Here is a 25,142-nt window from a genome sequence, read left to right as displayed (position 1 = left end):
TAACAGTTTTACGGATCTGGAGGGGGATTTGTATGCCTTCGGTGCTTTGCGCCCCATACTACAATATATAACACTAAATACGCCTATAAATGGGCGAACAGATTTCTAGTCCAGTTAATATACGGTCATATCTTTTTTTTTTTAAATATATATCAATATACGGGCTCTAGAACGCTTCAATATAAAAGAAAGCTTTTAAACGGTTACGGATATGGATATGTATATGGATATGGATTTGTATGGGTATATGAGTATGTATATCCCTCTAATATACGGTCACACCTTTTCTGGAAAAACCTCCCTTCGTATGTATATGGATAGTCACTGCTGGGACGGAACTCTGGATGCGTCTCGACTCCCACATGGATCACGTTTTGAGCGCCCGATTCGATTCGAGATGCTTCTTCAGGGCCCGCTGCTGCTGCTGCTGCTGCTCGGTCTGGTGGCAGCGCAGTAGGTTCCAGTAGGCGCGCCTATACTCGGAGCTCATTAGCACATAGATCAGCGGATTGATGCAGGTGGTCAGATATATCAGCAGATAGCCCATTATGTTAAAGACGTGCACATCGTTGGCGCTCTTCCAGATCTTGGCCACCGTAATCGGCAGATAGCAGATGACGAACCACACAAATATCACCAGTATCATCTTGAGCAGTCGCCGATCCTTGACGCTCATCCGACCCGGATAGATCGACGAGGCGTTCGAGGTATTACCCATGGACACATAGTGCGATTTGCGTGGACTGAAGCGGGTGAACGAGGTGCGCAGCGATGTGGTGATTGGGTTCTTTCTGCCAGACGAAAGCGACAGCGGGAGAGAGAGAGAGAGAGAAAGAGGGGGGGTAAGATTATGGGTTATGCAGTTCGCAAATAAACAAATATTTGCCCAATTCCCGAGAGTCTACAAATTTGTTTGCATGAAAAATGTAAATTTCAATATTTTTATATGGCAAAGATACGACTGAATCGTAAGCGTTGACCCCAATGTGATAATACTAGGCAGTCCAAAAATCTATTGGGATTTCTATTATCGAATCTACATTTCATTTGAAACATAGAAAGTTCCCAAAAATATCGAAATGTTTGTTCTTTGATTTTCTAGAATTTCAAAGTGCGATTTGCAAGTTGGTTGTAAGTTTACTGTGCATGTTAAATATAGTTGCAGGCTACTCGAATGGGATTTCTGAATAGAGAGAGAGTTGAAATCAGATATAAATATAATCACATCGAAGATGTGATGCCCTTTTCTCTCTATCTTAAGTCTCTAGGATTCCAAATTGCGATTTGCAAGTTGGTTGTAAATTGACTGTACATGTTAAATATAGGTGCAGGCTACTCGATCATTTGAAATCAGATATAAATATAATCACATCGAAGTTGTGATGCCCTTTTCTCTTTATCTTAAGTCTCTAGGATTTCAAATTGCGATTTGTAAGTTGGTTGTAAATTGACTGTACATGTTAAATATAGTTGAAGGATACTTACGAGTTGCGGCCCTGCTCCAGCTGGTTCTGGGATTTGTTGACTGTCGCATCGGCAGTGGCTGGACCCGTTGCTGGAGCGGATCCAGAAACTGAATGCTTGTTGTTGGCGAGATTATTGTCCTGCAGCACGACATTGGCATCGATGGGCGCCTCCTGTTTGATGCTGTACGAGATGGGAAAACTCTCCGAGGAGGCGTTGTCATCGATGTAGGCCAGACTCTCGGCGACCACAAAGGGACGCGATGTGCCGGAGTCCTCATCCTTGTCCAGCTCCCGCTGCCTATCCTTGCTCTTGACCTTGCTTTTATCCTTTGGCTTCTCGGGGACCGGCGGCTTCTGTGTCTGCGTGGGCGTTTGTACGGGCGGCGTTATGGCCAGCTCGGAGCTCTTGGCGCCCGCCCGCATCGCCGCCTGGCGCACCAGCAGAAAGATTCGTGCATAGCAGATGACAATACAGACGCAGGGCAGCATAAAGGCGGCCATGAAAAGGAACTCCTTGGGCGAACGATCGTACTTATCGTGCAATATCGAACAGGAGCCGATGCTCGTGTCCAGGCCAAAGCGGCCCCAAACGCCGCGCCATGTCGGTATCATAATCGAGAACGTGACCAGCCAGGTGCCCGCCACCATGAGCGCCAAATATCGACGCTGATAAATTCTGTTTTGGGCGGAACGAGAGAGAGAGAGTGAGAGAGAGAGGGGAATCCAAAAGCATGGTTGAGGGCAGAAACCAAAAACCTACCGTGGATACTGGCGCGGATGGGCAATGATGATGTACCGATTGATGGTGATCAGCGAGACGGAGAGCAGCGATACGGCCAGCAGGCCATAGCGGAGCAGCGGAAAGAGGCGGCACAACAGATCGCTGTGCGTCCAGGCGCGCTCCTTGAACGTGGACGCGGCCAGCGGCAGATTGAAGCAGCCAAAGAGCAAATCCGAGCAGGATAGATTTATGATGAATATCGCCGTCGAATTGCGTGTCTGTTTGCCGCGCGACAGCGCCACAATTGTCAGCAGATTGCCGGGCACACCGACAATGATGAACACAATGCAAGCGATCCATGCAAATGTCAGCAGCTCGTCCGAATAGCCCTCGAAGAGCTCGTTCTCCTGGTCCATGCTGCTGCTCCGGTTGGCGCCGCCAGCCTTGCGGGCCAATGCCAGCGGCTGGGCCACGGCGCCTGGCATGCCGAGCAGCTGGATGTGGCCCTGCGCCTGGCTATCCAACTGGTGAATCATGCTATGCCACGCTCTGACTTCTGACTGGTCGCGGGTTGCTCTGCGGGATTGGCAGCGCGGTTTGCGGTCTGGGTGGGGTTGGGTGTGCGCAGCCAAGGAATGCGGCGTTTCAAACTATGACGCGCTCGTTCCTGCGCCGATTTTTGTACTAAACTAAATTCTATATATCCACACTAGCCCAAATAGCCAAGCATCCAGCAAAGAAATTAACAAATACAACAATACAGCATCAAGTGTGCTCGGTGAGCTGCTTGCGCGGGTATGCCCGACAGCTCAGATACCCTGCGCTTGAAAAATTTCCACTTGATCTACATGAAACATTTCTTGTTAACGTTGAAAATCCTATGACCAATCGCATACCAAATTTCCCAACTCTAGCTCTGTCAGGCATGCCCGACTGCTCAGATACCCTGCGCTCGAATACCACATTTCATATATTTCGAGAAATTTTCACCTGAGCTACATGAAACATTTGTTGTTAACGTTGAAAGTCCTGTGGCCAGCCGCATACCAAATTTCCCAACTCTAGCTCTGTCAGCTGCCGAGTTATCTGGGTTATATCAAAATCAAGGGAACCGATACTTAGTTCAGCATAACAATATATACATAATATACACTTTAAGCTATCGAAGCGAAGACTTATTACAAATTTCAAGACTCTAGTTCGAATGGTTCCAGAGATCTTTAAGTTATATATGAAAATATGGTATGTATATATCTTGCACAGTCTTCGATCAACTTATCTAGATTTGTATGGTTACAGGGTATTGGGAACGAAACGATACGAAACTTTCGAAAAGGAAAACAACAACAAAAACGTTTTTTTTTTTTTTTATTGTATACAACAATTGACTTCATCATCGGGTAATTTGAAATGAGCGGAGCGCTTTGTTTACATTGTTCTTATATTTTGGCCTTTTCTAACATTTTTTGTTTTTTTCGCTTTTCGTATTATTTCTTTTTCAGAATTTGTTCAAATGGAAGAGAAACCAGGGCTTCGGCATGGCCGAAAAAACGCCTATAGTTGTATATAAACACGATTGATTTGGCCGCTGCCCTGGATATTTGGGCTCTCTCGCGATTTTCAAATAGAATATTTTCAATTCTTTCTAGTTCCAGGCAATGGGCATGCACCCACGAGCAGCTTCCTCCGGTTGGCTGCGGATAATATATGGCTGGGCATGCTAGCCAAGACCGCAATCAAAAGAAAGAGCATAAATTATGTCGGTATTTATACACACACACTCACACACACACACGCACTAACCGCAAAAAAGAAAATATACACTTTACAGGGTATTCGCTAACAAATACTTATAAACAAGCCAAGGAGTGTTTAATAAGGAGTTTTAAGTAGTTATCGAGTTTCAACTTTCTTTTCGAGTATTGACTATGATTCATATTACTTATGTAAAGCATATTTAAAGGGTAGAGTTAGTTATAGAGTATATATATATATATAAATGCTATAAAATATGTTGTAGCCCTTTTATGGGGTATAAATCGAATATTAGCTGGAATAAGACATTCAATATGCTTACAGAAAATGCTGTACTTTTCATTATATAGAATAGAATAATATAGAGTCATGTGCAACTCTGGTTTATAGAGTACTTTTATTGTATGTATTGTATGTGCCCCAATAAGAAACTCTTTTATTTGATAAATATTCCAGGAGTATCCTGGTCTGAAGAGTACTTAAATAGAACTACGGATTGATTATTTAGTATACTTGCGTAATATATAGGGTATACTGCCTTGGGAGTATTGTATTTATAAGGAACTAAGTAAAGATAAGGTATATAGATTATAGCAGAGCGTATATATATATATATATATATATATATATATAGATACATCAAGTCTATTTTAGTTATAGAGAACATGGGAGTATCTTACGCCCTTCTATGTGTAACCCCAGCGTCTGACTGGGCCCGTTTTCCAGCTAAATGTACGCCCCTCGTGACCCCCACGCGGTCTCCGAGCGACCGGGCGACCGAGCACGATGGCGTCAGAGCAGATCGATTCGATTTGGGAACTGCCAGTAGCCGGGTCGTCCGCTCTTTTAATGCCAGCGTCATCTTAATTAATTAATGAAGCAAACATTAAAAAAAAAACAGAAAAAATATAGTCGCTCAGCGCAGAGAGGGGCTGCACTGGGTGCGGGCCTGCTCCGGGTTCATTGAGTAGAGCGCAGCGAATTGGCAAGCGGCAGGGGAGTGGTGGTGAGGGGGGTATTTTAATGGGCATGTGAATGAGAGTGAGAGTGAGAGTGAGAGTGAGAGTGAGAGTCTTGTGAGTGTGAGAGTCTTATGTGTGTGTATGTGTGTGTGTGTGTCATATACAACTGAGTCGGGTGAAAAAGTCTTTGGCAACAATTGTAAATTGACCGGCAACGCCCGCGGTTCTCATTAGCCAAGAGCTCACACACACACACACACACACACACACACACACACATGTGTATATGTATAGATAGTGTATGTATATATATATATATATATATATACTTTGATATGCTGTTGGCAACGATAGCCAACTGACCGCTAATCAGATGCCCTTTCGAGCAAACAGAAACCCATCGCAACGCATTGAGCTCTATGCAATTAAAGAGATACGCACGCACGCACGCACACACACACACACACACTCTCTCTCTCTCTCTCTTTCGCACACACTTCAGTATATACATATCTATAAACGATCGTGTTCTTCGCAGCATAAACAAACGCGACCGTCGTCTACTCGATTTGTGTAAACATTTGTGAAATACTTGGTGGAGCAACCCGAAGCCAAAGACGAACCCGAAACCGAAATCGCAGCGCCCCTCACCCCTCTCCCTCTGCCTCACACACTGCTGTCGGGCCTTATCAATATCAATTCAAGCAATGCGTGTAATTCCGGGTACTCAAAGACAGTCACAGTACAGTGAACGCACAAATCAATGGACTAGACAAACAAAGATCAAATTTGTTGTTGTTGTTCTTGTTTTTGGTATTTTTTGTGTTTGTCGCGAATGCGTAAGACAACATTATTTTCGGTTCAGAGTATTTTTATTAAGTAGTCCGATTTCTAATAAGCCAAATAAAGCTGACATCCAAAAAAAAAAAAAAAAAAACCAAGAACTCAATATTGTGGTAATTATTGCAGCTCGTACTGTAGAATCTGAGCAGAATGAATATCCTGAAACAGAGACAGTTATATGATATCGCAATTCGATATTAACAAAAAGAGATTCATTTGCAGAACACAAAATGTATAATGATTCGATGGAAACCGATTTCCATCGATTTTCCACCGTTGCGTGTGAAAAAGAATACGAAAAGCCACCTTACTCCAATGGCAACTGTAATATATACTGATCCGATCTGCCAAAATATGTTATATATATATACTTATATAAAAATTTGCCAAGTTATAAATCCATGATCAATTTAATCGAAATAACAGAAAGAAGAAAATTAACGAAATTATAAGGCTTTCAAGAACATTCACAAAATCAAAACTGGATTAACTAGAACTAGAAAAGAAGAATTCGTCTTAAAAGGAGGGTTATCAAATATGGCATAGAGAAATACTTATCTAGTATCTAGTAAGAAGCTTCAGCTTAATCTAAATATGATCCAGGCGCCTGTAGTCCAGCACATAGGGCTGGCCATCGGGCAGGAAGAGGGTTACCTGGACGGTGCCATCTGGATTCTCCAGATCATCCGTTTCCATGACATCCTGCTCGGATTCGGTGGACATGGGCTCCAAAGTTGGACTTACAGCCGCAACCGGACTACCAGCCGGCTCATAGCTCCTAATGTATTCCTGTAGATCATCATCGTACGCTCCGATATTCTCAACTTTGGGTTGTAATCAAAGAAAAGAAAGAGAGAAAGCAGTTTAATCGGTACCTAACAGAAGATAGTCCCGATCACTCGGAACATATCGTTAACTCTGGTGATATACCATCAAAATCGTATTCATCCACATTCAAAGATTCGTCTGGCCACATTGGAGCAACTGGTTCCGGAACTCCAGGAAAAAGCAACCGATTATCGGATGCGAATTCGGCGTTAGACGTATGTGAACCGACATCCGGCTGTGGTATTCCAAGAAAGGAGAGCACAATTGGCGAATGAAATTCGTCACCGGAAATGCATAAGGATTCGTTCGAGCCAATTGGCAAGTTCGGAAACGAATGGAACTCGTCCTCGGCATAGTTCAGGGATTCTGGGCTTCCACGAGTCGAAGCCAACTGCGTTGCTGAACTTGTCCTGCCAACTGGCTTAAATGACGATTGGCAAGAAGCAATTGGCAAATCCAATTGGGCGACCCCACGGCCGGACAGCTGAGTAGCCGAACGAGTTCCAGCATAGCCGGAAGATTGGCCCGACCATTTTGGAACAATTGTTTCGTTCAGCTGACTCGCCGAACGAGATTTAGCAACGGAACCTACTGAGCGTTCGCAGGACACAAGTGAAACCTCGGGCTGTGCTGGCGCAGGGACGGACAGTTCCACATCGGGAATATTGCCGGATAGGTCTGCCGACTGTTGTTGTCCAGAATCGACGACTGACATAGGTGTATAATTGTAGGGCTCAACTGGAAGATTGGGCCCCGACACGGCCAGCTGAGTAACCGAGCGGAATTCGACGTCGGAAATACTTGAAGCCGGTGGCAGGGATTCCGTCAACGACATACTAGATGCTGAAGATAATTCTAGCTCAGGAACGTTTGCCCATATTGGAACAGCTGGCCCAGTTCCTAAGCACAACTTGACGACGGCAATCTCCGAACATCCTGGCCATATTGGCACAGCCGGTTGTTGACCTCTGGGGAACGGAGGCCGAGTAGCGTCGGGAATACTTAGATGTGGTTGTGGGAGCTGCTGAGCAGCTGGTTCAAATTCAAAGTCGGCTTCAGTCAAGGAGAACTCGGTTGCTGAGCTAAATTCAACGTCGGGCATGTTTGGGCTAACGCCAGGTCCTATTGAATCTGCTCCAGCGATTGAGCTTGAGCCGACCTGTTCGTAAAACCCACTTGAAAGTTTTAGTGCGGACGCGTTAGGAAAGCACAACGAAGGTGCTGGAATTATTTCTTCCATATCCATGTTCAATTCCGACCATTCAGATGTTGTCATTGAGTGTTCCGATTCAGCGCAGGTTTCGGGAACTGTTCGAATGCCTTCAGAAATCTGACGAGTTTGGGTCGGAACCTCAGCTCTTTGCGACTCGTTACCAATCGTATCATCTGGTTGTGGGCCTTCACTAACTAATATCTTATTTGCCAGCCGAGTTTCCAGTTTTGAGTTGTTCTCATGTGTATCTGAGGATGTCTCACAGCAGTCTACAGATGATATTAATTCATCTGACACCGCTTCCTTAGCGATTCCTTGAACCATTGAAAGTTCTGAAGATTCTTTAACATTTTCAAATAGTTCGTGCTTTTTAACAGCATGTAAAAGTATTATTCTCTCATCATTTTCTGGAGTATTAACTGTTTCTTCGGATTTAGTTGGGACACCATTTAGTGCATCTGCACTGTACTCCAGCTGATTTTCCGCATTTCGGTTGGTTTCATCAATATCTTCGATCTTGAAAAGTTCTGCAATATCATCTGTTCGAGCTTGTGCGGGCTCGAGCTCTTGGATCTTTAATGGCGCTCTGTACCCAAACGGATCATTATATCGTCGGACTGCACTGACCCAATTGTCATCTTCCTGCGCGGTTTTGTGTGCTTTGAAAGAATCCTCGTTCGAGATCTTTAATAAATTTGCAAACTGTTCTTGCAATGCCATGTCATCGTTTACTTCTTTACTGAAAGTTTCTTGCGATTTGAATGGAACAACGTCCGGAGAAGCTGGAGTTGAGTCTTGGATGTCGTCCGTTCGATTCACCTGGTCAATAGGTTTCTCAGCCGCGTCTGATTGCAGCGTAGGTTGCAATAACTCATCATTTTGATCCATAAAAAATGTTTCTTGCGTATATAGAATATCTGCTAGGGATTCTGTGAAGCTGTAGTCGAATGTATCTTGATTCTGGGCAGATGTCTCAGAGCAGTCTACAACTGATATCAGATCTTTCGAGTCGGGTTCTTTAACCATCGAAAGTTCTTCAGATTCAGATAATTCGGTAGCTGATATATTTTCTAACTGGGCTTGCACCTCGGCCTCTTGGTTGTTTGATGGTTTCGCAGATCCAACTGTCATGGCAACTTGTTCGCCAACGACCTGCTCGGATTCTACAAGCTGGCAAGGCTTTCCAGCAGAATCTGGGATGGTGGTGAATAATTTAGCAAGTCTCTCAATCTCTTCGATATGAAAACTTTCGACTGGCTCAAATGGAACATCCTCTTCAGAGGATTCACTTAATTCTGGCTCAGGTTCCAGGATGTCGGGATTAACTGCAGATGCAACATTTTCCGACGCTTCAATCATTGAAAGTTCCTCAGATTCTTGCATGTTTATCGACAGTTCTGAGGAGTCGGAAACTGATATCAAATCTTTGGGCTCCGTTTGGATTTCGAAATCTTGGATACCTGATGGTTCCTTAGATCCCACTGGCACATCATCTTGTTTTAAAACTACTCGGCTCACCCATATGTCGTTCCCCTGCTCGGCGCCTTCAATCCAGATATCCGCAGACTTTACTGGCAATATCTCATCGTGCTCTTTCGGATCTGCCTTTGGAGGAGCCTCGGTGGACTCCAGTTGGATTTCCAATTTTAAATCGCCGTCTTGAATCTCTGGAAATGCCTCGATCTCTGCCGACTTGGCTGGCGCTTTTACTTCTTGAGCATTTGGATCTGCGATTGGAGCATGTCGCTCGGAAGCTGGACCGAACGGCTTCGCATCGTCAAACAGATTTTTTAATTGGAACTCGAATTCCATCATCTCAACCAGAGTCTCATATGACATGTCTGCCGGTCGATTTGCTCGATCCGAATCCAGCCTCTCATCATATTGTTGTGGGGCGTCACCTGCGCCGTTTGTGTCAGACTCGGAAGATCGTGCGCTATCTTTCTGCTGAATTTTAGAAACCACGTCCGATTCCAGCGACTGGGCATTCTCTGTGCCGGCGACAACAGGCGTTTCATCATAAATCTCCTGCAGTGCTCTAAACATGGCTAGGGCTTCCAGGTGTGCCGCCTGGGGTAACAATTGTCGCACAGATCCTTCGATTTGTTGCGACGAGCATAACCCTATAATCGTTCCAGCTAGCCAATGGAGGTACCTTACAGAGCCTGCGCACAGCGTATAGGCCAACATCTCCACGACGCCAGCCGCCAGGCACAACATATAGACTAGCCAAAGCAATTGGCTAGCTAGATTGAGATTGATCCAGGTGACACGATTCACGCCCTCGTATATTCTCTCATAATGCAGATAGATGGTCCTCGGATTGTCGTATGCCACAATGCTGAAGCTTTTGGTCAGTTGGATCTTAAATAGCGGTGATTTCTTGCTGCCCTGCCGTTCCGCCTGTTGCGCTTGCGTCGTGTGCGAGTCCACTTTGCCGCCATCCCCGGCATGTTCCAATTCATCGCCATAGGGATTGGAGTACATATGCACTGGGCGCTCCACAAAGTCAGACGGATCAATCCGTTCAATGTCCGGCGGCTCGAAGACATCGGGAACAGCGATATGAATGCTATATTGTGGTCCTCGCAGTCTTAACCATATATGCACAACCGGATTGGATAAAGGCGAAAAGAACCACAGAAAGTATGAGGTTAGGATTAACCAATCCATTCTTGCGCCAACAAATTTATAAAATTTCCCGTTCTCCTGCCTTAGTTTTAGATAGCAGCAGACCAAAAAGCTCGACTGAAGAAAATTAAAACGAGGTTTACTGAATTTATGCTGACACAGAAGATACAACTGAACTTCGAATTTGTTCTTACTTAGAGTTTCTTCTTCTTAAAATTCCCCATTTCATGCAATCATGAATGTGCAAAATACTCCTTTTCATGCAGCTTTTGCAAATGAACTGAAATGTTAACGAGGTGGCAACACTGTGGCAACAATCGACAGTTCCAATTTGAATTGGCGTCCTTAACGCGTTGGAATAACTTAATTTTTATTAAATTGAATCAATATAATCACAAATTGACAAACTATTTTTAATCAATAGTCAAACTCTCGAATTTCAATTTAAGTTTGTGAAAACAAATTTGCAAACTGAGCAAGCGCAAATGTAACGTAAAATGGCGACATCCTAAAAAACCAGGGCAGCATATCGCAAATACTGACAACAAAATACCAAACACAAATGCCCAGCGAGAATGCAGCCCTGCGTACATTTCTGCAATACACTCAGTCGTGCTCTCCACAACGCATGCAGCTCATGTATAACATTTCATACATGAATGTACTTATTTGCGGGTAATTTCCCCGAAAATGCGCATAGTAATACTTAAAAAAATAAATAGGTTAATAGATAGTTTGGCCTTATACAATCGTATTAGAAATATTAAAATTCCAGTCGATGCTTTTCAGTGCTGCAAAGGAATTAAATAATGCTTGACAGGATATTCAAACAGTTTCTAACGTTATCTGAAGGGCAGGGCACATGGTGCCCTCTATTGAAGTATTGTTATGGGGTATATGCATACATATGTACATGTATGTATGTATGCATGTATTTATTTATGCTTGAGTATGCGCTTCACTATGCAATAGTTGCGATGAGAATGGTTAATTGCGCGCCGCGTCGCGTTTCGTTGTGCGTATCGCCTATCTATAAAAAAAGAAATAAAAGCAATACACAAACAAAAACTCACACAACATGCATGCAGTATCTAACGCGATCGGCAATCGCATGAATCGCATGTGCCCCCGCCGCCCTCTGCAATGTTGTCTGACAAATATGTACAATAACAACAAAAACAGTAATCGCCAGCAGAGAGCGTACGGTCAGTGAGAGCAAATGTGCGCGCGACAGAAAGAGAGAGCGCATGTGTGTGAGTGTGTGTGTGTGTGTGTGCGTATAGAGCGAAATTGTCAACAGCCAACGGTGAATATCAATTGACAGCGACGACGACAGAGCTGCCGCCCCAAAAGCGGGCACTCGATAATGTGCAGTCGTCGTAGACAAACGCAGAATAAGCGAGCGCGCAGTCGAACACCATTTAACCGTTACAGTTAGTTTGCTTTCGTGCGTTTTGTTTTGATCGCGCTCTTCCCTTGAAGAATTGTAGCTGATATTTTTTTTGTTCTTTTCTTATTGTGAATAACGCGACAAATGCGTTTGTGTGTGTTGTGTGTGCTTGCAACATTTTTACCTGTATATGCGAAAGTCTGCAAGCTGCTTGAATCCCAAATGTATTAGTCATGATCGCGAACGCTCGTTGCCGCAATTTTGAATCATCCGACAGGCCCCCGGCCCCCTGCCCCCCCTTGGCCTGCAGCAGGCCCCTAACTCAATGCGCTCAGCATTCGTGAATAACCCGGCGGCAACAGCGAGCGCAAATCGTTAACTGTTTACATTTGTCAGAGCTGGCTTAAGTTCAGTTAAGTTCAGTTCACCTGAGTGAAGTTTTGGCTCAGTTATTACTCATAAACACCTGAGCGCTGACTTTGGGTCGCATCGCAGCGAGATTTGCTCTCTAACAGCTGCAATTACGTGAAATAATCAACAAACTAATGTCTGATAAGCACAGCGGGTCGAGTAAGTGCGTCATTTGTGATTTGTGATCGGTGATCGGTGATCAGTGATCAGTGATCGGTGATCGGATCGTGAACGTCAGCACAGCTGGGACAAGTTGTCTACCTCTACGAATCGCATGTGCCACACCAGAAGGCCAGGTGAGTTCTCTAAGCTGATAAGATAAGTACACAAATATCGCAAACAAACAGCCTCGTTAGGTGTTGGACACGGCGTATACGTAACATTTGTTTGCCTGATCTAACAATGTGCCTAATCCCTCAGATGTAAAGGTAAAAAATTGTCACGTTCTGATATTGCGTATACGTACTTAATGAACTTATATACGTACCTGTCAGATACCTATTCAAGTCGATTCTTAGTTATGCTCAGCTTTTTATATAACCTAACGATCTACCAATCCAACGATCCGTCGATCTATAGCCTCAGAATATCCAAGAGATTCTCTGCATTAGGCTTATCAAATCGGAACTTTTTAATATAATGAAGCATAAATATTGTTAAAAAACTTATTATTAATAGCAATTTTAAATAGGAATTATTTGCATTGCAGAACTTATTATAAACTATGTTCCGATAATTCTAGAAGCGTCAGCTTCTCAGTAATATTCAAGAATATGATTAGGTTCCCACATTCCTCTACGCATTCGCGACAGCCTCTCGTCTCATATTGTAGCTGACATTCGAGAAAAGAATTAAATAAAAAAGCTGCCTTGGATTTTGCGTAAACAATAAAGTGCTTCAAATACAAGGCTGGAATTTCAGTGTTTGTTTGTATCGTGATTTGATACAAGCGTTAATTTTATATTCCTGGTAGATTCTGATGCTGATAGAAGATAGAAAAGCGATAAATTGGCGAAAGCTGGCCGAAACTCTAGACGCTTGTTCGCATATAAAACAGTTACATAGCTTACATTACAGTTACATGAATGAAAATGCGATCGAAATGTTTCGTTAAGTTTTGAAAAACTTTTTAGAAGATAGAAAAGCGATAAATTGGCGATAGCTGGCCGAAGCTCTAGATAATTAGCATATTAGCATATTAAGTTAACGAAAAAGTGAACGAAATGTTTCGTTAAGTTATGAAAAACTTCTTAGAAGATAGAAAAGCGATAAATTGGCGATAGCTGGCCGAAACTCTAGATAATAATAAATGCTTTTCGCATATAAAACAGTTACATAGCATAATAGATGAATGAAAATGCGATCGAAATGTTTCGTTAAGTTTTAAAAAACTTCTTAGAAGACAGAAAAACGATAAATTGGCGATAGCTGCCCGAAACTCTAGATAATAATTTACGCTTTTTCGCAAATTAGCATATTAAGTTAACAAAAAAGTGAACGAAGTGTTTCGTTAAGTTTTGAAAAACTTCTATGTAAGGGTTGTAGAAGATAGAAAAGCGATAAATTGGCGAAGTCTCTTCAGGCTGCGAGTCATGTGTGTGCTTGTGAAGCAGACCTACTTACAGGGTATCTCTCATACCCGATCTACAGCTAGCATGCGTTTTTGTCATATTTAACTGGGCGTCAGCTACTACTGAGAAATAAAGTAAAGTGAAAAGTGTTCCGGCATGTCTCATGCATATATATATATATATATGTATATAGATATATATATAATATATATATATGTATATGCATATGTATTAGTTGATGTGGTGCACACTCAATTAATTAAGGTTCGGCGCTGATCTTTGCACCCGCAGCTACTGAGTGCTGTGTTTGACCTCTTTAAATTATTTAATTGACACTAATTTATTGTAGTGCAAAGAAAACAAAACTCGCCAACGGGTGCCGCCACAAAACGGGCTGGTGGCAGTAGGGTGGGGCTTGCTGTCTTGGGGCGGGGAGTACGGCCCGGTACTGCCCCCGGGTTGCACCGAAGTTGAGCTGCCAGCTGCCAGTTGCCAGTTGGCAGTTGGCGGTGCTCGGTTGTCGTTCGATCGGTTGGATTTTTCTTTCTTTCGGTTTTTTTTTTGGGTGACAAGTTAAGGGCTGGCCGAGCTGATCAGGTAGAGCTGAGCTGCATTGGAGCCTGCCCCAAGCGGAAAGTATTGATGTGCCTCTCTCTGAACTCGCCTTATCTTGCAGCATGAATGACGACACAACTGCTAGTCCCAGTCCGAGTCCGGGCCTGGGCTATGGCATGGATGATATGCTGTCTGCGGCGCCGACGGGCCCAGCGAGCGGCCTGGATGCTGTGGACGAAAGCGGGTAGGTTGCCCTCGACACCCTATCAGCGCCAGCTGCTGGTTAATTATAGCGCAGTGTGAGAGGTCTGATAACCGATCGTTAATATTACGCGGCCCATTTCAAGCGCCGCTCGACACAATCCCCCACAACAAGCTGATTGCGGGCCACTCAGACGAACGATCGTCCCGAGGATCGGCTGTGAACAATGGCCGGCGTCTCTTGGCCAGCGACTGCGACGGCGACTGCAACGGCAGATATGATATGGACGCGGCGGGCTAAAGGTCGATCACGATCACTTCAAGGATCAGCGCTGCGATCGCCTCAACTATCCAAATGCCAACGAATTCATAATTTTCATAATTTGTTCTCGTATCATTTGCAGCTTCTCGCAATCGCTGTTGACCTTTGCGGCGATCATGACCTTTCTGATCATGATCGTCGGCATTTGCGGCAACTTTCTGACCGTTGTCGCGCTCCTCAAGTGCCCCAAGGTGCGCAATGTGGCCGCCGCCTTTATCATCAGGTAGGTTCAAAAAAACAATTTTCTTAATTAATCTAATGAGAGTCCATTGAAGAGGGCAACAAATCATATATATTGGATTAATTGTGCATTAGACAAATTCAACTAAAACGAGAGAGAATGATCATCTTCGGCACGCCGAAGATCTAATACCCTTGCAGACCCAACCTTTTCATAATGCTTTGCCCGTATCTAAGAAGCACAGGAAAAATAGTTAATGCCAAGTATGGTTAAGATATATTGAAAAACAAAAGGTTTTTCAAACAACTTTATTTTCTACCGATCGTTCCTATGGCAGCTATATGATATAGTGTTCCGATGTTGTAGGGATTTCCCATATAGATGAACAGCATAGTAAAACAATTAAATGTTGAGTTTGGTCAAGATATCTTGATGAACAAAAAAGTTTTTCATATAAGAACCTACTTTTCGACTGGTCGCTCCTATGGCAGCTATATGATATAGTGTTCCGATGTTGTAGGGATTTCCCATATAGATGAACAGCATAGTAAAACAATTAAATGTTGAGTTTGGTCAAGATATCTTGATGAACAAAAAAGTTTTTCATATAAGAACCTACTTTTCGACTGGTCGCTCCTATGGCAGCTATTTGATATAGTGGTCCGATGTTGATAGGATTTAGCACATATATGAGGGGCATAGTAAAACTAATAAATGCCGTGTTTAGTCAAGATACTTTAATAAACAAAAAAGTTTTTCATACAACAACTTAATTTTCGATCGATCATTCCTATGGCAACTATATGATATATGGTTCCGACATACGTACTGCGTGCAACAGCAATAGGGACATACGCAAAGATTCATGAAGATAGCTTTAAAACTGATTGACTAGTTCGCATAGAAACAGACAGACGGATATGGAATATATATACTTTATGAAACCGGAGATGTCTCCTTCTATTTATTACATAGTTCACGACAAAATTATAATACCCTTTGCAAGGGTATAAAAAACGAACAACAAACAGCGCAGCCAACTTAACTTGTTATGTGATGAAAAGAGAAAGAGAGAGTAAGAGAGTGAGCATTAATTCGAGGGCTGCAAAAGAAAGGTTGGTGGTTCGGTTCACGAACTAGTTGGAACTAGTTCAATGTGCTCGTTTTTTTGTATACTTAAAACATTTTTGAGCGAATTCAATTTATAATTCAATTTTTGCCCGTTCTACTGTAAATATTGCAAGCCATCAATATTTTCATGCAGAAATTTCGGGCTAGATTTGTTCTCTGTTTAAATTTGCCAACTTCCAAATATGTTTAGATAATGGACAAAGGTTTTTATACGGAAATGTTTCGGGTCGGGTTCGGTTCAGTTTAGCCAAAGGCTCGTTTCATGGTAGGGCATAAATTGAAAATTCGGATTCGAGCTGGCTCAGTGATTCAACCTCTTGCCTAATACGTTAATTAATTAAATGTATTCATTACTTTATTAAAGTTAAAGTTAAAAAACAATAAAATACTCTGTTAATGCAGTTGATTTGCACTCAATTAAAAAAAAATACCCTGTATTTATTTGTACAGCCTTTGCATAGCGGATCTGCTGTTCTGCGCCGTGGTGCTGCCCTTTCAGGGTCTGCGCTTTGTCCAGGGCACCTGGCGGCATGGCCCGGTGCTCTGCCGCCTCATTCCGTTCATCCAGTACGGCAACATTGGGGTCTCGCTGCTGTGCATCGCGATGATCACGATCAATCGATACGTGATGATCACCCACCATGGCTGCTATGCACGGATCTATAAGCGCCACTGGATCGCGATCATGATCGCCGCCTGCTGGCTGGTCTCCTATGGAATGCAGCTGCCGACGCTGCTTGGGGCGTGGGGTCGATTCGGCTACGATGCCCGGCTGCAGACGTGCTCCATAATGAGCGACGCGCACGGGCACAGCAGCAAGACGACGCTGTTCATAACGGCCTTTGTGATACCCTGCCTGGTGATCATAGCCTGCTATGCGAAGATCTTCTGGGTGGTGCACAAGTCCGAGCAGCGGCTCAAGCGGCATGCCAACAAACAGAACTCCATACCCAACAATTTGCGGCCAGTGGCCGCCGCGTCTCCCGCTGGCCAGGATGGACCAGTGCAGCCGGCCGTGGTGGCGGCGGTGGCGGCGGCGGCGACAGCCAGTCGTGTGTCCACCGACAGCAGCAGCAGCTACTCGACGGATGTGCCCGAGGCGTTGACAGTTGCAGGCAAACAGCCGCCGCCGCAGTCGCGGGTCAAGGATCAGCGTGAGGTGCGCGCCAAGCGCAACGAGTGGCGCATTACCAAAATGGTGCTGGCCATATTCCTGTCGTTCGTCATCTGCTATCTGCCCATTACGATAGTCAAGGTGGCCGACAAGGATGTGGAGCATCCCAGCCTGCATATCTTCAGCTACATCATGCTCTACCTGTCCGCCTGCATCAATCCGATCATCTATGTGATCATGAACAAGCAATATCGCAAGGCCTACAAGACGGTCGTCCTCTGCCAGCCGGCCAGGCTCCTGCTGCCCTTCGGCAAGACGAACGGTGCCAGCAGCGCCGCAGGTATGTACCATGGGCTATGGCTAGTTCAGTTGCATGCGAACCACATCCACTAAGTCACGCTTTCCGTTCGTTTTAGAGAAATGGAAAGATACCGGATTGAGCAACAACCACAGCCGCACCCTTGTCTCCCAGATGTCCGCCGGCGCAGCAGCAGCAGCGGCGGCGGCGGCGGCGGTTGCAGCGACGTCGGCGGCGACGCCGCCGCCCGCATCCGATTGCCAGTCCTTGCCGGCGACCAAAGCGTCGCCTCAGTCACTGGAGCTGATGTCCAGGTGTCCAGATCTAATAAATCGAACGAATCAGCCGCCATTGGTTACGCCCCCGCCGCCATCGGTAACGCTGGCAACGGCTCAACCGAGCAGCAGCAGCGGCGGCAGCCGGCTGCCGCTCAAGAAGAGCAATCACTCCTACATCAACAACGGCTTCAACAGCAGCGGGCACAGCCAGAACAGCGCCGTTTATCGGCCCGCAGCTGGCTCCCCGCCGTCGGCGGCGGCGGCGCCGCTGCGTCGCATCACCATGGTGGGGGACGATATTATACTGGAGGAGGAGGAACTGCCCGCAGTGCCCAGTCCGACGGCGACGGCGCTGTCAGTCAGCAAAGTAACCAAATCGCCCATCTACATGAACGTCAACAGTCCGAAGAGAAACCAATCTTATAGCGACAAGGCTTCGGTCAAGGATGCACTGCAGCAGGCATCTGTCCCATCCGACCAGGGCGAGGATCAGCTGGATGCTAGCAAAGTGCCCACAAAGTTTCCAAATCCAAAAGACTAACGAAATGCTTTAATTCCAAATATCGTAACTGTTACATTCCCCCCCACCACAGCTCCTTCCACCACTACGTACGTTATATATATAGTATATCGTACATATCGTTTAGCATATATCGTATATTCAATATCGACTACGACATAATTATAGGCATATACTACATATATCACAAACAGTATACTGAGCTCGCAAATTCGTTTACGGTATGTGCATACAAATATCTATGCCGTTATGGTATAACATGTGTGTCGTCAATTATATATCGTGCTATTAATAACGTTTACGATAAGCCAAGTTCTCAATATTGATTGCGTTTATATAAATATGTAAATCGACGTATCATATCCTGTATTTACCTATATCGTAAATGGTAGAATATCCCCAACATCGTTTACGGAGTGTACATATACGTTATCGTAAACAGTATATCGTATCTCTCAATATCGATATGTAAATCGTAAATGGTAGCTGGCACACGTTATATGAATACATGTATATGTATCGTAAATGTTATAACAAGTACTCAGTCCCGTTTAAATGCATATATGTATATCGTAAATCGTAAAACGTAAATGGTTTATTGTGCTCCCAATATCAGTTGTGGCACATTCATACATATATATCGTAATCGTAACATACTTATAGATATTTATCGCTGTCTGCACTTAGTATTAACCCGTCTATCTCCAAATCCCTCAAGCTCAAACTGTATATGTTGTTCAATTCTTAAAATATGTTATCGATATGCATAACCATCGTTAAAGTCCGTATCCGTATGTCTGACATAAGCAAGGCAACAAATCCATTTGATAAAATATATCTCCAATTATGATTCATTTATGGAAACATATTTTCGAATCTGAAAACTGTTCAATTTGTTAATTACTCAATTTTGCTTAATAAGAACATTATATTTGTACATTTCATTAACATTTTTGTCCACTGTTAACAGCTCATGTTCAAGTTATTATGTTATGCTTCCATGTTACAGTTATGGGCAAGAAACACTCAATTGTCGATCACGTTCGACTAGAGCTTATTTAATTATTTTTATATATATTATATATTTTTTTAAATATTATTTATAAAATTGTAAACTATCTTTTTTTTCCTTATGTTTTTTTTTTTTTTCCTTACAATCGTGTTGAGCTCCGATTGGGTCTATTGCGGACCTTGACCACATTTGATAGCTAGATTGTTAACCCATATAGTATGCCATAAAACATTCCATATATGTATTTATATATAAACTATATCTGTAGCACTAACTATATATGTTTGTTTGTACCTATCATAGCATAGATCCCTCGCACATATATATATATATATATATATTTTATATGGGCTGCACTGTAAAGCAATCGAATATACAATAATACTTATACAAAACAATTCGTTCAGTAAATCTTATGTGAACATATTTTAATCAATCTACAAATATTGGAATATGTATTTTGCCTAGCCTAATCATATTGCAGCTTATCTCTTATTGAGCTAGAGAATTAGAGAGTAAGTGAGAGAGCGAGAGAGCGAGAGAGTGAGAGAGAGGGAGACACGCCCAGACTGTGGAGATCGGCGCGCTGTACACTGAGCGAAATTTGCAAAGCCTTCAATGAATTTAATTGAATTGATTTAATGAATTATTGAATCACTCAAAAAGTCGCGTTCTTTTTACTTTTGACAGTTTTTCATCAAATGAGCCTCAATAATTTGATGTACATTTTTTTTTTTTTTTTGGATCTGAGATCTAATTGATGCCATCGGCTGGCCTGAATCTGTCACACCCAAAATATTGGCTCTTTGTCTCCCATTATTGATATATCCATGTTTGGTTCCGTATTTTATTGATATTTTGGTGGATGGAGGCCCAGCGGGCGGCACAAACGAGCAACTGATAAGCGGAACTGCAATTCTCTTGAGCGCATCTGTTGCGATTTATATGTGGCATTAGTTCAGTACGATAATGAGTGGCAATCGAAGCACCAGCAGCAGCGGCAGCCGGAGCAGCGGGAGCTGGAGCAGCGCTAACAACAGGGGAGGCCATGTGAGCTGCCCGATCTGCTCGGAGCGTTATGGGGCGACGGATAAGATCTACGGCGGCAGCTGCGGTCATGTGTTTCACTGGCAGTGCCTGCAGCGCTGGTGGGAGGAGTAAGTGCATCCGGAATTAAACTGGAAACATATATTAATTCGTTTCCATTGGACAGATCAGACAGTTGTCCGATTTGTCGCAGCAGCGGCGAAGACTATTTTCAGCTTTATTTAAACTTTGAGGAATTGGAACAGGGCCAAAGTCTGGCACAGACGCAGTCGCATTCAACTGGACAAAGCAGCAGTCCAAGCGACTTGACCAGCGAGTACCAAAATCTTCTGTATGAATCGGATCTTTATCGCGACGAGATTGAGTATTTAAATGCACGCATCAGGAGTTTAACAATCCGTCTTTGCGATTCTACTGATTCAGACTAAAGTGCCAACTATATATATACACACACACACATATATATATATTTATAGAATAAAATGTAGGATAAGATAAAAAAACTTCACCTTTAAATTGAATGATCAGCGCTGCATTTTGGCGGCTTTGCCGATAGTCGATTATCGATAGTTTGTGTCTGTCACAATCGTATTTTTGTGTGGTCAAATTTAGTACATTTAGCATATTTGAGTATTTTATTTGCAGTGTGTTTGAATTGGACGGCAGATCAGTTCGGTAAAGATAATTGCAAATAAACGCATCTATCAATTGTTTTTCATCAATTTGTCAATGTTTGTATATGTGCATGTGTGTGTGTACAGCAATATAGTGCGAAAACTGTTTAAACAGTCGGAGCCTCGTACTGTGTGAAATCAAACAAGTGCGCATGCAAGTAAGTTGCACCGTGCATTCTATATAAAACTAGATTAAATTTGAAAATTAATTTGACTTTGATCTTAACTGTGGACTCGATCTAGTGTGCTATGCTTTGTTTGTTGTAGGCGCGTTCTCGAAATTCATTGTTTGTTGTTGGTTGGCGATTGCCTTGTCGGTTATTTAGGCCGAGGCTGGAGCCGGGGAATTGGCGCTTTGTCCATATGTACGCAAGTATGTGTGTTTGCCTGTTCATTTGTGTGAGTGTGTGTTTTTTTTTTTTTGCATATGCCGCACATAATTGCAAGGAGGGTCGTTGCCGTCTGTGTGTGTTTGCGTCGTCTGGCTGCGCTTGTGTGCGTGTCTGCGTTTTGCCAGTACAACAAGAATTGTATTGCGACAGACACAGAGTTGCTCTTTTTGCTTATGGTGAGAACTCTGCCGCTGGCTATGTGGTTGTGGTGCTGCTATGCTATGAACAGGGTTGTTTAACTGGCTACATTGCAAAGTATGCACATATAATTGGCATTTGGCAAACACAAAGCAGCCAAAGCAAAATAGTTGCCCAAATGCTTTTGTTTGAATTTCTGTGCGTGTGTATGAGTGTAAGTGCGAGTGTAAGTTAGTGCGTCTGCCAGCCGCCACAATTTACAATCGCTGGACAACACTGGTTGCTGGTGAATTCAAGTCGATGTGGTGAATTTCGTCTTTGTTGAGAAAAAATGTCGACGCGAAAAGTATTTTAATCATTAGTCAGAAAAGCCAGTGTATGCAAATTCTGGATTTTGGCAAATATCAAATCAAATAAGAAACGCGATAAGGTGCAAGACCGGATACACAGTGGCAAAAGCAAGGCACAAATTATGTAAATGCAATCAACTGCAATTTATGCACAATTTCGGTTTGCCAGACTGCGACACGGTGGCGTTCCTGTCGACCACAAAGTGAAACTGCAGTGGGGAAAGTCGCACGCAGCAGCCCCGCACAACACACGCATACACAGACACACACTCACACACACAGCGACAATAAGAGCAATAACAAGAAGAAGAAGAGGAAAGTATGGACAATTGCGATCAGGACGCGGGCTTTCGATTGGGTCCCATCAAGGAGGAGGTCAAGCCTGACATATCGCAGCTGAATGACAGCAACAACAGCAGCTTCTCGCCCAAGGCCGAGAGTCCAGTGCCCTTTCTGCAGGCCATGAACATGGTCAACGTGCTGCCGGCCAGCAACAACAATAACAATCAGAATCAATTGGCGCCGGCCGCCCAGCAACAACAACAACAACAATATCCGCCAAATCATCCGCTTAGCGGATCTAAGCATTTGTGCTCCATTTGCGGAGATCGGGCCAGTGGCAAGCACTATGGCGTCTACAGCTGCGAGGGCTGCAAGGGCTTCTTCAAGCGCACAGTGCGCAAGGATCTCACATATGCTTGCCGCGAGAATCGCAACTGCATCATTGATAAGCGACAGCGCAATCGTTGCCAATATTGCCGCTATCAGAAGTGCCTCTCGTGCGGCATGAAGCGCGAGGCCGTCCAGGAGGAGCGACAGCGCGGCGCACGCACCTCCACGGGCCGCTTGGGCGCAGCTGGCGGCGGCGGCGGCGGCAATGCTGCTGGCGGTGGCCTGGCTGCCGGCGGCGGTGGCATTGGCATTGGCAGCTCCGGCGGCGTCGGCGGCACAAATAGCGCCTCCGATGATTTCATGACGAACAGCGTGTCCCGCGACTTTACCATTGAGCGTCTACTGGATGCGGAACAGCGTGCGGAGGCGCATAGCGGCGATCGGGCGTTAACGTTCCTGCGCGTCGGACCCAACTCAACGGTGCAGCCGGACTACAAGGGCGCCGTCTCGGCGCTCTGCCAGGTGGTGAACAAACAGCTGTATCAGATGGTCGAATATGCGCGCCTGATGCCGCACTTTGCCCAGCTGCCGCTGGACGATCAGGTGATACTTCTAAAGGCTGCCTGGAACGAGCTGCTGATTGCGAATGTGGCCTGGTGCAGCATCGAATCGCTGGACGATGCGCTCGCTGGGATCGGGCATGATAGCGCCTTCGAGCGGCGATCGCCGGTGCTGCAGCCGCAGCAGCTGTTCCTCAACCAGAGTTTCTCGTATCATCGGAACAGCGCAATCAAGGCGGGCGTGCACGCCATCTTTGATCGGATACTGTCCGAGCTGAGCGTCAAGATGAAGCGCTTGAATTTGGACAGACGCGAGCTGTCCTGCCTGAAGGCGATCATATTGTATAATCCGGATATACGCGGCATCAAGAATCGCGCCGATATCGAGCTGTGCCGTGAGAAGGTCTACGCCTGCCTCGACGAGCACTGCCGCCTGGAACATCCCGGCGACGATGGACGATTCGCCCAGCTGTTGCTCCGTTTGCCCGCATTGCGTTCGATCAGTCTCAAGTGCTTGGATCATCTCTTCTTCTTTCGCATCATCAGCGATCGGCCGCTGGATGAGCTGTTTATTGAACAGCTGGAGTCGCAGCCGCCGCCGGGCCTGATGCTGAATTCAGAGTGAATTTCGATAAGTTATCGGAAACTGTTGCCTGTTATCGATAGAACGAATCGATTGCCGTTTATCGTTGATCGATTGATCGATTGATTGTTTCATTGTGATTGAGTTTGTTTGCATTTCTCTGCCAACCCCCCGCTGCACCCGCTCCACACACCCCTTCACACACACCAAGGTCTTTGATAATTTTTAAATTGATAAATACCATAATTTTTTTTTTTTTTTATGTAATTATATATATATATATATATATATATATAAATATATAATTTTTTTTGCAAACTAGAAAATGTTTTCCTTAAGATTGAGAACCGTTTATTGTTGTGTAAACGAAAAAACAAAACACAAAATAAAACATGACATATATATATATATATACATATATATCTATACATATACATAAACAAATTGTAATTATTTCTTAAAATAATTGTACCCACAAGTTATAAAATACATGCGAATTATAATTATATACACACGTGTACACAGATCTATGTATAATCATATACAGATATATATATATATATATATAGATATATATTATATATGCAACATGTGTGTGAGCAAGTGTTTTCCTTTACCTTGGAATTTGTCGCTGTCCAGAATGCCCAGAAATGAATGGAAGTGCAGCGAATAGTCGTGTACAGTGAACACTCGTTAGCTGCAACCGATTGACTGCAAACTTTTTGCTCTTGATATGTCCTTGAATCGTTTCCATATTGAAAAGAAATTTACAATTTGTTTCATTTTGTTTTTAAATATTTATTGAAGAACTGGAAAATTCCTACTTAAGCGATATATTGTTCATATATATATATATATATATATATATCTCGATATATAAATCTTGACTATTCTTAAATTGCTTTGCCAAACAATTGTTTGAATACTTTTCTATTTTTGGTTTCAAATTCGAATTGTAAACTATTAATTTTTTTCAATTTAATTCTGTTTTGATTAGTTTAAAATTGGTACATTTTGAAATTTCTGTCGTCGTCAATTGAGCGTTCACTGTACACGTTAGTTTGCTTTTTGATTCTGAATATAATTGTAATTTAAGGAATATAACGTGCAATTCCAATTGGAATACATTCACTCCAGACGGAGTATAGCGAGTGCCTATTGGAGCATCTCAACATCTACTCGAACTAACAACTGCCAATTGGAAAATGTTCATGGTCGTGCTATGTGCTAATTGGAAACCAATTCGTTTTACAATACTAGAGTGTAGCCAAACCAATTGGAAAAAAGGCACATTTTGTTAATCAAATAAATGTACAAAATATGTAATTGGGAGAAATTGACAGAGCTTCTTCTGCTTCTTCTTCTGCTGCTGCTGCTGCTGCT

General features: G+C 43.7%; 5 protein-coding genes across 6 annotated transcripts; 3 read left to right on the top strand and 2 right to left on the bottom strand.

Moving 5' to 3' along the window:
- Positions 1-256: 256 nt before the first annotated feature.
- Positions 257-2,723, bottom strand: LOC115765416 (G-protein coupled receptor moody). The gene is made up of 3 exons (XM_030708961.1): positions 2,227-2,723; positions 1,486-2,142; positions 257-791 (listed from the first exon to the last, which is right to left on the bottom strand). The coding sequence occupies exons 1-3, from the start codon at positions 2,721-2,723 to the stop codon at positions 368-370; spliced, it is 1,578 nt and encodes a 525-aa protein (XP_030564821.1). The 3' UTR covers positions 257-367.
- A 3,489-nt stretch (positions 2,724-6,212) lies between these two features.
- Positions 6,213-10,461, bottom strand: LOC115765415. The gene is made up of 2 exons (XM_030708960.1): positions 6,678-10,461; positions 6,213-6,571 (listed from the first exon to the last, which is right to left on the bottom strand). Exons 1-2 carry the CDS (start codon positions 10,459-10,461, stop codon positions 6,336-6,338), a joined length of 4,020 nt encoding a protein of 1,339 aa, XP_030564820.1. The 3' UTR covers positions 6,213-6,335.
- Positions 10,462-11,804: 1,343 nt separating this feature from the next.
- On the top strand, positions 11,805-19,938 carry LOC115765265 (G-protein coupled receptor moody). Of its 2 annotated transcripts, none has more exons than XM_030708751.1 (5): positions 11,805-12,516; positions 14,468-14,590; positions 14,952-15,092; positions 16,632-17,635; positions 17,712-19,938. In XM_030708751.1, exons 2-5 carry the CDS (start codon positions 14,469-14,471, stop codon positions 18,410-18,412), a joined length of 1,968 nt encoding a protein of 655 aa, XP_030564611.1. In that variant the 5' UTR covers positions 11,805-12,516; position 14,468; the 3' UTR covers positions 18,413-19,938. The 2 variants fall into 2 exon arrangements, with proteins under 2 accessions (XP_030564611.1, XP_030564612.1); XM_030708752.1 differs by lacking the exon at positions 11,805-12,516 and adding an exon at positions 14,308-14,388.
- Positions 19,939-20,305: 367 nt separating this feature from the next.
- On the top strand, positions 20,306-20,893 carry LOC115765406 (E3 ubiquitin-protein ligase RNF126). The gene is made up of 2 exons (XM_030708945.1): positions 20,306-20,560; positions 20,617-20,893. Exons 1-2 carry the CDS (start codon positions 20,373-20,375, stop codon positions 20,876-20,878), a joined length of 450 nt encoding a protein of 149 aa, XP_030564805.1. The 5' UTR covers positions 20,306-20,372; the 3' UTR covers positions 20,879-20,893.
- A 512-nt stretch (positions 20,894-21,405) lies between these two features.
- On the top strand, positions 21,406-24,132 carry LOC115765405 (protein ultraspiracle). Its single transcript, XM_030708944.1, has one exon. It carries the CDS (start codon positions 22,326-22,328, stop codon positions 23,799-23,801), a length of 1,476 nt encoding a protein of 491 aa, XP_030564804.1. The 5' UTR covers positions 21,406-22,325; the 3' UTR covers positions 23,802-24,132.
- Positions 24,133-25,142: the final 1,010 nt, after the last annotated feature.

The sequence above is a fragment of the Drosophila novamexicana genome, unplaced genomic scaffold (assembly GCF_003285875.2).
Source record: "Drosophila novamexicana strain 15010-1031.04,08,12 unplaced genomic scaffold, DnovRS2.1 tig00000960-arrow-arrow-pilon, whole genome shotgun sequence".
NCBI lineage: Eukaryota > Metazoa > Arthropoda > Insecta > Diptera > Drosophilidae > Drosophila > Drosophila novamexicana.
This window is presented reverse-complemented; position numbering and strand designations above follow the sequence as displayed.